This window comes from Ammospiza nelsoni, chromosome 2 (assembly GCF_027579445.1).
Source record: "Ammospiza nelsoni isolate bAmmNel1 chromosome 2, bAmmNel1.pri, whole genome shotgun sequence".
Lineage (NCBI taxonomy): Eukaryota > Metazoa > Chordata > Aves > Passeriformes > Passerellidae > Ammospiza > Ammospiza nelsoni.
This window is the reverse complement of record NC_080634.1, coordinates 5,332,635-5,347,737: the sequence shown is the minus strand read 5'-3', so window position 1 is coordinate 5,347,737 and position 15,103 is coordinate 5,332,635. Positions and strand designations below refer to the sequence as shown.

Genomic DNA, 15,103 nt, shown 5'->3' with positions numbered 1-15,103 from the left:
TGATTGAAATCATATCCTGGCTCCTTTCACCCTGGATTTCTTGTGTCAACACAGCCTGAACCAGCAGCACCACCCTGGGCTGGATAATGTCAAAGTGGTTTCCAAGCTGCAGCCTCACAGACACCCTGCAAAGGAAAGCAAGCCTGCTTGCTGTCTGTGGGCTTGAATTTGCTAGAGGGGTGTCTGTGTTGTACAGGAGCTTTTTTAGAGGTCTTTCAGCCAAAGAGTTGGATGGAAGCTAAATTTGACTGCTGTTAGCTGAGTTAGACACTTCAAAAACTGCTTTGAGCTTTGAGATACAGAAAGCAAGCTGAAGCTTGAAAAGGTCAAATCATCTAGTCAAAGAGGTGCCATGGAAATACTCCAGATTTTAAAAGTACCCATTTTCGATTTTTTCTAACGCAAACCAAAAAAAAAAATAAAAAAAAAATCCCAAACCAGCTTCTGCATACTCATCTACAGACAGCTCAATCTGCTCAGTGGTTTCAGGATGTACTCAGCACTGCTGTAAGAGCCTGAAGATGACCATCTCTCCTGTTCCCTTTTATGTGCTGCTCATTACTACTGCTCTTTTCCCTGCTCAGTTATTTCACCACCTTTGGCAGGCAGCTCTCTGGTCTGTGACTTGTGCCATCTGACACAGACTCCCTGGCCCTTTCTCGCTCTGTAAATCAGCCCCAGTTTTGCTTTCAGCCATGGCTTCAAACGTCCCTCTGCCCAGCCGTGCTGGCTGGAGTCTCATTTTTATAAAGGCCTTATTAGTGAAGAAAGCTCACTATTTCCTGTGCCTCTACACCGTGATTTCCTGCGATTCCCACCACTGTGCCACCTGCTCTCCACTCCTGTTCTCCCTCCCAGGATTTTTATCTGACAGCCTATGCAGACCACACTGCATATATTGGGTGGAAGGGTCTCACACCCCATTGTGGAGTTAGATTTTAGTTTGATGGTATGCTCTGTCTCACCCCTTGAAAATGTACAGTTTATTCCAAACCTGTGATCCTCCCCTGAAGTATCATGGATGTGTAATCCCACTGGGCCAAGTCTTATTCTGCACCCACTTTGAATCTCCCTGTTAAACTGCGTGAGGGAGACCAGATTCTTCTTGGCCCTTTTCTCCCTAGGCTCTCCCTCTCTTTCCCTCCCTTCCTCTTCCCCCCTTCTCCCTCAGAAAGTATCATGTATCTGTAATCCCAACAGGCCAAATCTTATTCCATGCCTACTTTGAATCTCCCTGTTAAACTGTGTGAAGGGAGACCAGATTCTTTTTGGTCCTTTCCCCCTAGGCTCTCCCTCTCTTCCCCTTCTTCCTCAGAAATCCTGCTGCTCTCAGGGGTAGGACCCGTAATAAACCCTCAACTAATTAGCACCCTCAGAAGCCGTGTGGAGACTCCTTGCCTGCCTGCCCAAGTCTTGTTCTGCGCCCACTTTGAATCTCCTTGTGAAACTGTGAGGGAGACCAGCTTGGGCCAGGTTCTTCTTGGCTCTTTTCTCCCTAGGCTCTCCCTCTCTTCCCCTCCCTTCCCCTTCTCCCTCAGAAAGTATCATGTATATATAATCCCAATGGGCCAAATCTTACTCTGTACCCACTTTCAATCTCCCTGTTAAATTGTGAGGGAGACCAGACTCTTCTCGGCCCTTTTCTCCCTAGACTCTCCCTCTCTTCCCCTCCTTCCCCCCTTCTCCCTCAGAAACCCTGCTGCTCTCAGAGGTGGGACCCCCAATAAACCCTCATCTAATTAGCACCCTCAGAAGCTGTGTGGAGTCTCCTTGCCAGCCTACCCTAGTCTTATTCCATGTCCCCTTTGAATCTCCCTGTTAAGCTGTGAGGAAGACGATGTTCTCTAGGCCCTTTGCTCCCTAGGCTCTCCCTCTCTCCCTCAGAAACCATGCTGCTCCCGGGGGTGGGACCCCCAATAAATCCTCATCTCATTAGCCCCCTCAGAAGCTGTGCGGAGTCTCCTTGCCTGTCTGCCCAAGTCTTATTCCGCACTCACTTTGAATCTCCCTATTAAGCTGCGTGAGGGAGACCAGATTCCCCTTGGCCCTTTTCTCCCCAGGCTCCCCCTCAGAAACCATGCTGCTCCCAAGGGTGGGACCCCCAATAAACCCTCATCTCATTAGCACCCTCAGAAGCCGTGTGGAGTCTCCTTGCCTGCCTGCTGCTACCAGCAAACCTACAGCTTAGGGGGCCCCTCAAAGGAACTGCACCACCCCACAGGCCCAGCCAGGCCGCGAGCAGCACAGCTTACCCACGAGGTTCATCTTGGCGCTGTAGCTGCCGAAGTACCTCTCGTCGGTGTTGGGCGTGTGGCACTCGTACTGGCCGGCGTCGCGCTCCTGCAGCTCGGTGATGTGCAGCAGCACGGCGTCCCCCTGCAGCCGCTCCACGAAGATGCCGCGGCCGCGCACGCGCTGCGTGTAGATGGCGTAGGGGAACGAGGGGTCCACGGTGCTGACGATCTGCACCTCCCGCTCGGGGGCCGAGGGCAGGTAGATGGACCACTGGAAGTTCTGCTCCGCCGGGCCCTGGTAGCCGCTCACCTTGCACCACAGCGTGATGTGGGAGCCCTCCGTGCGGTAGAGAGGGCCCTCCTGGACTGTCACCAGCCGCTGGGCCAGTGCCATGCCTGTGGGAGGAGAGCAGCCCAGCGTTACTGACCAGCAGGCAATCCCCACACCTACACCCAGATATATCCCTGCCCTTCCTTCTGTAGTCATGCTGGACAAAGCAAGCCCTCACACCCCAGTTTACCTCCGGCACATCAGGCTCTGGCACAGCACCCCCTGAGTCACACTGCAGAACTCTTGCTGACTCAATGGAAGTGTTTTTAAAAACACCCCACAAAAGAAGCAGCTTTGAGGTAACACAAGCCCCTTGTTTGGAAGTGGTGAGAACCCAGGTGTGAAAGGGCAATGCACCATGCAGTAACAAATCAGAAACCAAGGTGACAGGTCTTTGTTTTCAGTACTTTTACTTTCCAAATCACCCCATGGAGAGACGCCAGGGGGCTACACTCCCTCTCCTCTGGCTGCTGGGCCACCCAACTCCAATGCCCCAGGCACTCATCCTCCATCAGCAAACCTGCCAGAGGCTTCAGCTGCTACAAAACCCCCTTCTCTTTCACCAAACCCAGCATACCTTATCCATTCTCTCTTACACTTGTAAAGACCCACAGAGAAATATCAGGTTTCTGGCACTGCCTTCCCAAGCCAATTTGAAAGGTGTGCATTTAGCACATAACAAACCCAATTAAAGTTAATGGAAGGAGGGGGCACTTTCCAGTAAAACTCAGTGCCCCTGGCTCTGGAATCAGGGCCCAGTGCCCTGCGCCGTGCACACGCAAAGGCACCAAACAAAGCTGGCCCTGCAGCACGGCGACCGTGATCCGCCGGATTTTTACACAGATTATGGATGGCTGGCCCTTGGGCTCATGGCACATTACCAGCACAGCCCTCCAGGGGCCAGATAAATTACAGCAATCTATCTTGTTTGTTGCTACATCAAAGGCTCGAGGTCTGGAGACCACGGTGGGTGTTCATCGGTTATTGAGTTACCAGCAGCATGCACACATGGCAAGGCCAATCACCCTGGCTTCTGTGACTGCTTGCTTGCCATCATAAAACAGCAATAAGCCGATTTAAAGCAGGTCCTGCATAATCACGTTTGCAAATTTCATCCTCTCTGAGCGTCTGTGTGTTGGGGGTTCCCCCCCCTTTCTCTAATTTTCAATAACAACGCTCAAGTCCGGGAAAAGAATTTAAGCTTTCAAAAAGCAGCATCCTGCAGGTGAAGAGGTAGCCCTTGAATCTGGGGTTTATTGATTCAATCCTGCCCTCTGAACATCAATGTCCAGAAATCAAGTTTTTCACCACAGCCAGCCTGGATTGGAGCCAGGAGAGATGGTTCTTAGCAGCTTAAAACAAATTGTGAAAAATGGGTTCAGCACATCCATCAGGGCATGCAGCTGAACAGATGGAGTGCAATTCAAACTATTAACTTGGGCTCAGCTTGCTGCTGCTCCAAATTATGTTTCTTTTTACTCTTTATGAAATAATGTGATTTAAGGGGAGGACGGGGAAAGCTAGCACGTTTGAAACAAACAGGGAGAGGAACAACAGAGGTGAGCACTCCCCCACTGTTTGCTGTACCAATCTCTTCATCCTGGGGACAGATACAGCTAGAGACAACTAACACATCTATGGTGCAGGCAGCCTCTTCTCTCACCCCACAAAGGCCAAAGGACAAAGCAAATATTACAGCCTTTGAAGTGAACTGTTTTCAGAGCAGCAGGAAGGACAAGATCTTTATTACACACCTCAAGACAGCTCATAATCCAATTTCTGTATGCACATATAGCCTTGCTACAGCACACACATATCCCACCTGCAATGACAATTAAAATTGCACCACAAGGCAAATATGCAGTGGTAGGAATTAAAAGTTCTACACACAACACTCCATCAGGTATTTCTCAGCTAAGTGCACAACTTTTTTATCAGGCTTTTAACACAGTGCTGGATTTTTTACATAAGAGTTTTCCAGCTATCTAGTTAAAAAATATTTTATCAGAGATGGGTATCTGACTTTCCAAAGCTCACTGGAAGACCACAACCCTGGGGACCCACAGCACAGATTTTTGGTAGATGTCAAATCTCACCATCCTCACAGCCAGCACGGACATGGGCTTCCTTCTTCCCTTCCCAACAGTTTTTAGGACCTTCACTGTAACTCTAACCTGGAGTCCTGCTCCAGGTTCTGAAGAGACCCGCTTTCTACATTCCTCCTCCTCTATTTTTCCTTGCACTGAATCGCTGCACCTTCCTACAGCAGCCAAAAGTGAGAGAGTTAAAAGTCAAAGAGCTCCTTGCTTCCCATTCAGGTTCCAGGAGCCTAAGAAGCTGAAGGACAGAAGGAGACAGTGCAGAAAAAGTCCTGCCCAGCTCCAGCACGGATAGAACACAAACCAGTCAGGCTTTTGCTACAGCCTGCAGCAGGTTGCTGTCCCATAGGTGAGACACAAGGCTCAGAAGTTGGATGGAACTCAGGAACAGGCTGGATCTCCAGAGGAGCAGCACATCCTCACTGCTGTTCCCTGTGCCTAGCTGCAAACTCCTGCTCCAACAAAGGTGGGCACAAATGCTTTTCAACACTTTTAAAAAAATCCCAAACACCAGAAGCAGAAGTACTTCTCCAAAACTATTTTAATCAAGAAAGGAAAGAAGAAAAACAATCAGCCTGAGGGAGACATCCAGCAGTACATGCTGTGCTCAAACCTTTTGCATGATGTATGGCATTTTGCAAGCTCTGGGAATTGCTATATCCACGATACAGAGTATTAAGAAGAGAACTTCATTTCTTAGTGAGCAAGTGCTCTGATTAACAAAAATAACGTGTCTGAGATCCCATTTAAACTCTTATCATGCCCTCTTAAAGTGAGAGAAGAGCTCACTACAGGAGGAGCTGTGTGCTCCACACCTTCCCTAGGACACCCAGGAGACAGTGATGGTGGCATTTGGCTGGTACCGCACTGGCACAGCTGGCTTTTAATTGCAAATCCAATATAATTTAGTGACAACACAAGGGCTGATAGGGAGGAGGTAGTGAGCCAAGTGCTACTTTAAAATTAATAAGAAATTGCAGGTTTGTGCATCTGTTTTTTTCCATAAGACAGCAAATCCCATGCAATAAGGAGAAAGCCATCCCCTGATCCTTATCCCCTTTGCATCAGGGTTATTGTTGCCAGCCTTTTGAGCCAAGGGCAAGCCAAACAACAGCCAGGCAGCTCTCAGCTTACCCATCTCCCAAGCCCTGGAGGTGCACGGGGAATAAGAGCAGGGGCAGGAGGGGGCAGTGCAGCCAGGTGATGAGACTGAAGCAGCAAGGGACAGTGCAGGACCCAGGAACCTCAGATGCCCGCTCCCTGCACCTGCCCTATGCCAGCTCCCCCAGCAGGGCCGCTGCAAATGTCATGGGAAACAGCTCTGAAAAGCACAGGAAAGGCAAGAGAAAAGTGCTATGTCAGAGTCACACAGCCACTCAAGTCCCCCTTGTCACATCACAGCCAGGATTTCAATGCCTCTGCAAGAAACACAGGAGCAAAAAACGAGCATCGAGCATCCCTGCCAGCCAGGCATCTCCCCCAGCAGTGCTTCTGAGTACATGGTGCGTTTGCAAAATCTGTACCCTCACAGCAATCTCATGATTTTGGCAAGATCTGACCTTTCCAAGGAGACCCACACAGAGCTTGGAGCTCAGGCTTTCCACACACAACTGGTCATTTCAGGTGCCTGATTTAAGCACTTTGAAGAGGCCCCATTTCAGAAAAGGCCAAACATTTACCTTCTGGGAAGGAGGTGGACTTTCAGGCCCCTTTCACAAGAACATGTGTGCAAAATTTTAGCTGAGAACATTGACTCAAGGCTTATTGCAAGGGACAGGTGAGTGTAATAAAAGGATGCCTGAGCACACAAAAACTCTGCCACAGCATTGACAGCTCAAAAGAATAAATAAAAACTCATGACAGAATGATGAAGAGCCTCTTGCACAAATATTCTCTCCGTCTCAGACCATATGGGTCATGTCTGCACCACATCCAAAAGCACTGCAGCAGTTGCACCAAGTTATCTTCAATATCAATAATCACTGCCACTAGTCATTTAATGTGAAGGAGAAACTTGAGTTGTTGTGAGTATTATCCTGGGTCTCTAATCACTAGGCAGTGACTAAAAAAGTCATGGTATACATATCTTCTTGGTATAGATATCTTCTATAAGCACCAGGGCTAACAGTGATGAACACCAAAAGGATTACATGGTTTGAGGGGATATTTCCACCCCTGCAGCTTTACAGAAGTTTTCATTCACTGAGAATCTCTAAAGCACTATTTGCCAATAACTGACAATATTAATCCTAAATTTCCTTTAAAAATTACTTTGTGCCTTTGACTACAGTTATTAGGCAGAGAACATTTCCAAGGAGATCCCTCTCCCTTTCACAAATACACAGCACACATCTGGGCTTTGTTGTTGCTGCTATTGTTTGTTCAACTTACAGGCACTCCTGAATAAGTGTCAAGAGAGGAACAACAATGATGATAAACACTAGGGAATGGCTTCTCTGTCAGAAATAATGGAGTCTGGAGGGAAACAAAGGTGACTTGAAGGGGAACTGGTAAAGGTTTTTTCACAAATATATATGCCATGGCAAAGATGGTCAAGAATTTGACCCTTGACCATCTCCTCTAGTTTAAATACCAAGGGCCATCAACTGAAACCGGTCAGATCCAGATTTATAACAAGGGAGGCAGTTCATGCAGCTGAACACAGCAGACCTGTGGATGCCCTTGACAAAGGATACTGTGGGTATGGAAAAATTTACAGGGGTCAAAATATGAGTGGGACAAGCCCATGAAAGAGGGCTACCAAACAGGTAAATCACATCAGGTTCCTAAGGCTCCCAAAACAAGCTACAATTGCACAGCTGCCTGCCTAGAGCTTTCTGAGGCACGATGCTGAGCAAGGTGCAGGATTTACTCTGAACTGGTACAGCTGTCCTTGTTCACCCTCACAACCCATGTCATTGCAGACTGTACTCCTCAACAACAGGGTCTGCAGACTGTGCCTTGGTTATACTATAACAGAAGCTAAAAAAGGTACCATTTTGGCTTCTTCTCCAAGAGCATGACTATTTCTGCTCTCAACACCTAAACTGGTTCCCTCAAAACATCCTTAGAACTGACATGGGAGCTGGTGCCCCATGCAGGGAAGGAGAGGGAAGGGGAGGAACCAATTCATAAATCCTACCTGGCTATGACAAATTAGCATCTGCAGCAGACCACAGGACCTGGCAGGAAGTCCCCAGTAATGAAGACAATTCAGACATAAATGCTAAAGAGTCTGAGCTGCAGAGAGATGCTCTGGGCAAGCTCAGCCCAAGAGCAGGTGCAAGTGCACCACGGGCTGTGGCCACTGCTGCCCTCCTGCACATCTGAGGGGACCTGCAGGAGCCCAGGCTGACCACCCAGCTGGCCACTGCACTCCAGTGCATGGCATGGTGCCATCTAAGGTGAGGCAAGTGCCAGCAGAGTTCCTCCTGCTGCTCCCCGTGTCCTGCAGGCTGTGGCATCACCCCTTCTCAGTGCTCAGACTCCCCAAAGCAGCAGCACTGAGCCCTACACAGGCCTCTGCTGCCAGTGAATTACTCAGGGACAGTTGGCATCCTCCAAGCTCATATTCCCTCTTCAATCAGACTTATTTTTCAGTCTCACTCATGCACAAGGCTTCCCAGGGGATGGCCCCTCCTCTCTCCCTTCTGTCACCCACAGAGCTTGTAGACACCACTTGCCAAACCCAGCCCATCACTCAGTCCCTGCTTTTTCTCTGGACTCCACAGCAGGGTTGACACTCACAAAACACTAATTCATTTCAAGGAGGCCCTTCCAAACTCACCATTGTCCAGCCACTTCCCAAGCAGCCATCATTTTTTTTGCCAAGGGCTGAAGACTAATAGAATCTCTGAGGGAGACACTCTGCCCCACCAGGCAACACCAAAGCAGAGAAAACCTTTTAGCAACACACACCTGCTATTCTGTGAAGTCTCCTGTTAAGGCACACAACCAAAAATTAGGTTTGAGCTTATTTTTTGCATAAATGAGTCACAGCAGGAACAATCTCCATACACTGCAACCTGCTGCCAGATGGATAAAAACAATGCTATCAGAAGAAAACATGTGGTAAGCCCCCACCATTCCCCCAATACGGTAAAGCCTCATTCTGGGAAAATAAGTGTTTTCTTGGGGTATTTTTTCTCATGCCAAGAGAGCTCAGTGTACTGAAAGGCTGGCTGGAGCCACCTGCAGAACAACTCCCTCTTCTCCACCCTTTTGCTTTAATGTTTACATGGTGCAACCAAAAGGATCCCTTAACCTCCCCTTCCTCCATTCCTGCCACCATCCCACCACTCCCAGCACACGGACCATCTTTCCTAAACCAACTCATATTCACTCCTCATTTGGATTCTTCCCACTGCTGAGCCAACTAAGGACGGCTAAGTGGTGAGGTCAGCCAGGAGCAATTTATACAATAATTGGTATGGAAATATCAGAATCAGTGGGGAAATATCAAAGCATGGGCAAAGTAGACAGGAGCTGCCAGTGAAGCTCTTTGTTCTTCCAACACCACTGCCTTCCCCCGTCTCCGCTCGCTGCTCCGTCTCACAGCCGCTCACTTCCACAGCAGATGTTTACTGTCTTTTAAGAAAAATGTGTTCAATAAATATGAAAGAGATGGCATTTCTTTTAATCACCATAGATTGCTGTGGCCTGTGCCTAGCTTCCCAAGTTCTGACTGTAAAAGAGGTCTTGTACCTCTGCAATAAATATGCATCCAGTCAGACATCCGACCCCCTCGCCAAGATCAGAGCCATTTTACATCCTTTGGTTCTTCTCAGATCTGGCCCTTACATTGACAGAAGACTTCCTTATTTTCCCCAGTATGGCATTGGTATTCTGCAGATGCACAGCGTGCAATGTGATCTGCCCTTGTGATTTCTTCTCCCCCTCTTTTTTAAGCAAACTACATCCTATATGGATGTCACATTCCTCTAACTGCTCCTTCCCTGTTCTACAATTAGGCATATTAAAATATGCTAGTTTTAACACCACCTTAGAACAGCATGTTCTTGAGCCACACATCAAAGTTGCTGTATTACTACAACCTTTAAACTTCTAAAAATGCTGAAAGGATGAAATAATAACTCATTATCTACATTGGGCACTGTGAAGACAAGAAACAATAGCCTTGGACTTCAGACTGGTCATGGGAGCTAGCTAAATGCTCCATTTCCCAGAAGCTAGGAAAGTGAGGCACCACAGAGACTGCTCTGTGAGAGACTGAGGCATCTTACACTCCAGCTTCCTCTAATTGACACTTACTTTCTTCATGGATACCATAACGCAGAGATGAAGCTGCCCCAGGGGATGCATGACACAAGATCTCCCTGCTCTTACAGTTCTATCATTCTCAATCATCCCACCAGAAAGTATATTTAAAGTTACTTTGCTGCACAGAAGCCTGAAACTACTCTTTAATCTAGTACAGCTTTACTTTGAAAAGTCAAAGTACTCAGCATCCAGAAGCCAGCCAGACACGCCTGTGGTCAGAAAAAAGAGCAATACCATCACAACCAAAGGAAGGGGAATGGCTGGGCAGTCCTTCTGCACACACATCCCTGAGCTCTGCAGCTCGTGGTGCTCAGCCTCCTTACTTCACAAGGGCTTTGAAGCACCTGGTGGCACAGGATGTACCTGGATGTAAAAGCTAACAACACATGCTTGTGCACAAGGGACAGACTGAGCTGCTGCCCTGCTGCTTCACAGGCATAATGGTACATGACTGCTGGGGACCCAAATATCTTGGTGCAACACACCTAGTGCTTACTGCAGTTGTATTAATCTCCTGCAGAGATGCTGAGAAAAAAGAATCCCTTATAACCTGCAATCCCTGTATTCACAGAAGTTTTGACCAACCCCACAGAACGCTGGCTCTTTTCTGTACCTGAGGTAGAGCTTGTCCTGTGAAACATCTAATCAACTGTTTCTCTTCCTCCAAGGTCAGCACACGACCTTTGCAGCCCTTTCCCATCTCCCAGATCAGCATGTTCCTCCCATCCAGCACCCTGCTACCCTTATCACTATGGGAAGAACAGAGCAGAAGCTCCCTGGCAGATTATGCTTATATTGGGAGAGTGCAGGCAGGAAGTGTTGGATTGCCCACGCAGTTCTTCTGACTTGCACTGCTCCTCGTGCCTTATCCTTAGGAGCTTCTCCTGCCTCACAGCCCACTGAATCCATGCCCTAGTGACTTGTATCACTGCTGCTGGTTCCAGGTCTGGTTAAGCACTACAATACAAAGCAGCATTTACAGCAGCCTGCTGGAATGCCCAAGGCAATGCCTACTTTTATGTTTTCCAATGAAAAGCAGTGATGGCTTCATTAGGGCACCCCCAGCCTGAGTACTGAATCTGTCACCACATGTACTCCCTGTAAGATATAGTGCAGACCTGCACAAAGAGTGAAGCCTCCAAAGATTCCTGTGTGTGCTTTTCCTTCTGTTCTTGTAGCTAGCTCTTAAAGTACATGTAAGGACACACCATTTACCCTGGTGTCTCTAGTACTGCTCCCAGACCTCTAAAAGACTCAGCACTGCCAGTTTAGTACCAAAGCTATGAAGCACCAACACTATGAAGCATTTTGGACTGCTGAATCCTTGGCTGGTATGTGCTCCCAGCCCATCACGAGGAGGGGGCGAAATGAAATTGTTTTGAGCATCAAAGCTAGGCAGGAAATTTCTGACATAGTTCATTATGCCCTCCAGCCCCTGTATTTCTTTTTATTATCCTTCTTTAGTTTTCAAGTCCTACATGTTCAATGTCCAGGGTCACTTGAAGAATTGTCAAACATTATTCCCTGTGCTATCACTCACTCTCAGACAATAAGAAACTTCATTTTGTTTCACAGTCAATAACGTTTTAATGTCACTTCTTTTTTCGTTTTCCTGCGTGCTCTGCGATCCCTTCCAATATTAAAAAACAGAACATCCCCATTATTGCTGTAATTCACCTCATAACATCCCAGATGCTTAAATACTCTCCCAGGAGAAGAGAGTGTGGAGTCCCAAATCTCACCTTCACATTATCCTTGCCAAAAGGAAACAGCATTTATTACCCAGGCTTTCATTAAAGGAATTCCCTCTCTTTCATGAGATCTCTTAAAATACATCTGATGCATGGAGATCCTGCTTTCTTACCTTCCCTCAAATTTATTTTTCCTAAAGAAAAACAAAGCTTCTTGTTCTCTTTCATTAAAACACAGGGAGGAAGGACAGACATGCAAGTGCCTCCCTCCCTCTCCAAAGAGAAACACCCATGTTTTGGCCCATCTTTCCATACTCCTTGAAGTTGCTTATTTGGTTTTCTGCCCTTCCCCTTTCTCCAAGTGACTCCAGATTTTCCCTTGCTTTGCTAAGGATGACACTTAGCAGTTCAGCACCCTTATTTTTCTCTACAACCTTTACTGGCATCTTTGTCCTTCTGGGCAGGGCTGGAGCATCTCCTTTTCAACCTCTAAACTGGAAACCTCAGGCAGCCATTTATTAATTGCTTAACCCTGAATTGATTACCTTCTAGAGAGAGAAACTTAACAGCAATCTGGTCAATATTGACAGGCTGGAAGAGCTGATGACAAAGTGCCCTGCTGCACATTCCTTCCCACCTCCCAGGGCACACCATTCCTCCAGCACTCCTGCTGCATCCTTAGACATGGGGCTGCACCTGCTCCCCACATCCTTGGGAGCACACAGCTCTGCAGAAATACCACTTGAAAAAAGTTCTGAAATGTAATATCCAGAAAACAATGCAGCCAGGGCAATCTCTCCCTCTTCCTTCCACCATGCTGAAGAAACATTTGTGCCCCTCAGCCACGACCATTAGCAGGAGAGAATATTCAATTTGCAAGGTAAAGCTGCCATCTTGTACTCCTTCAGCAGAAAGAGCTTCCAGGTAAACAGCAAACTGACTTATCCCCCAAGTCAAGTGTTCTAGCTAAAGGGATGCAATTCTCCAAGACAGTTTTCCCACCCCACCATAAAGGATCACAGGAATATGAAGTACAGCCATATAGCAGCAGTTAGTTTCCATTTTCTCCCCACAAATTCATCTGGATTCCTCCCTGTTCACTAAGCAGCAGCAAGATGCTGCCTCTCAAAACTTCTGTGATTCAGTCAGACAGCATCCCTGAAAGACAGACAAAGATCCAGGGAAATTCTTCAGCTACCTGCTCTCTTTTATTGCTAATTAAGATGTTAGAACTCCTTGTCTGCATACACTGTAATTTATGAGTTTGACATGCTATGCAGACTATCAGCAGTTGTCACCAAACTACCAAGGCTCTCATTTCAAATGGGAGGGCAGGAGCTTTCTGGCATTCGGAAAGGAAAACAGAACAAAACAAAACAAAGGGATGCAGAAGCATTTACGTTAATATTTCTTCCAGGGAGAAAGGTACAGTCATTCCTTCTAAGCACAGTACTACTACCAGTGAGTAAGAAGGACAATCCTGGGATTCTCCTCCCTGAGGAGGAACAAACCCATGCACCAGGAGGAACTGACCAGCTGGAAAGCACAGGAAAACACTTCTTATACTAAACAAACAAACAAAACCAACACACAACAGTGAGGGGTAACTGCACACTAGCACAGGCTGCTCCAAGAGATTGTGGAGTCTCCACCCTGGAGGTATTCAAAGTTACCTGGACATGATCCTGAGCAACCCGCAAGGGGCTCGGACCAGATCATCTCCACAGGTCCCTTCCAACCTCAACTTTTCTGTGAAGGACTCTCCAAAACTGCATTTTCACCACTGCTGTAGACTCAGTTACCTTAGCTCAGCACCAAGCACCTATACAGAGCAACCTCACTGCATCAGCTACAGAGAAAAGGTGGTAAAAACACCCTCATCCCAGGAGATTCAGTTTAAAAATGTGGCCTCACAATGCAGTTAAGCTGATCTAGGTACCAGCTGCCACAGCAAAAAAGCAGTCCTGCCTTCCCACTCACTTTATTCCTAGCAAAATACACACACTCCTCTCCCCATGCTTGACCTCTACATGAGCTGAAAAAAGAATTACCCAAGGAAAGAGTTTTCACCAAGAGAGCAGGAACACCTTTTTCTTTGAGGGACAGGGGTAAACAACCCTTTTAACAGAATGGGATAATGCACCAGCTCAGGCACCTTCAGCCAGCCAGCAGATGGGTGAAGAGAGGGCAGGGAAGGAGAGCAGGGCAGAGTGGGAGCAAGGGCCAAGGTCTCTGCTGGGAGACCCTGACGGCAGCTCTCCAGGATGCCTTATGCAAAGGCAGCAAGTGAAGAACTGCTCGCTGCAGGTCACTCCCCATCACACACAGCAAAATAAAAGGGTTCCAAGCCACCACTTTCAGCAAGCAACCCTAAGAGCAGGAGACTTAATGAAGCCTGGCTTCCCATGCCTTCAGGAGGGAGGCTGTCTCTGAGACTAATGACTTGACTGCAAGCTCCAGCTGGAGCTTCTCCTGCAGCGGGCACAGTCATTTGGAGGCACTGCTGAAGAAAAGGGTCTCCTTCAGTGCCCTGCCCCTGCCCTGACTCAGCCACCTGCTCTTCACAAGGCTTGCAGGGACTTGTTTATATCCGAGCTCTCTGCTCCTGTCAAATTTGCGTAAAATTGGCCAAAGGGCTTCCAGGTTATCTGGAAAGGGGTGGCAGAGGCAGCATGATCAGATAAGGCCTCTTTCTCTGAGAACCCAGCCTGAGGAAACACAATGAGAGGCAGAGGCTGGGAATCAAAAACCACAGAGGGAAGGAGCACCAGAAAGCAAAGGTAGAAGGGCTTTAAAAGAGAAGACACGCATCTTGCATTTGGCACAGCAGAGGAGGAGGAGGAACTAATTTGAGAGTTCAGGGGAACCAGCAGACAAAAAAAACCAACCTGAACAAATTTCAACAGCTAGGAAATGCTGCAGCTTACATTCCTCAAGCAGAAAGACCCAGGTGTGTGCACATGCATGTAAGTAAGCACCAGAGACAGAGGTTAGAATTCTGAACTGAACAGAAATACGAGCCTGTAACACCAGCAGAGAGAGGCCACTCCAGCGTTTAGGAGTGGACAAAATTACAAAGAGGCAGGGACTTTGGGGTCATAGAACAGACCCCTTGTGGCCACACAAAAACAAACCCTGAAGCTGGTGTACAGAGTAAACTCATGAGGTCATAAGAAAAGCTCTGTCAGAGGCAGGAAAAGACAAAGACAGCAGAACTTAGAGGAAATCACTCAAAGAAGAGACCAAAACTGGTCAGTGCAAGGTCAATTACAATGTCAAGAAAGGTAGCATTTGATCACAACCAAGATGGAGAGCAGTGGGGGCTATTAAGAAAGCCCTTGTGAAGTAAATCACAGAGACAGACTAAACTGGCAGAGAGCTGGGAGGCAAAAGCTCCAGACACAGCATCCCATGGGGCTTGCAGAGGACACAGCAGCTGCTGGAGGAGGGGGAATAAAGCAGCTTTGC

The 15,103-nt window shown here is 47.7% G+C and overlaps 1 protein-coding gene across 1 annotated transcript in view; it reads right to left on the bottom strand.

Moving 5' to 3' along the window:
• IGSF3 (immunoglobulin superfamily member 3) overlaps positions 1–15,103 on the bottom strand; it is a 93,501-nt gene that overhangs the window by 64,106 nt on the left and 14,292 nt on the right. The window contains exon 2 of the mRNA XM_059466219.1: positions 2,253–2,630. Within this exon, the coding sequence (XP_059322202.1) occupies positions 2,253–2,630 (378 nt within the window). The remainder of the gene's footprint in view (positions 1–2,252; positions 2,631–15,103) is intronic.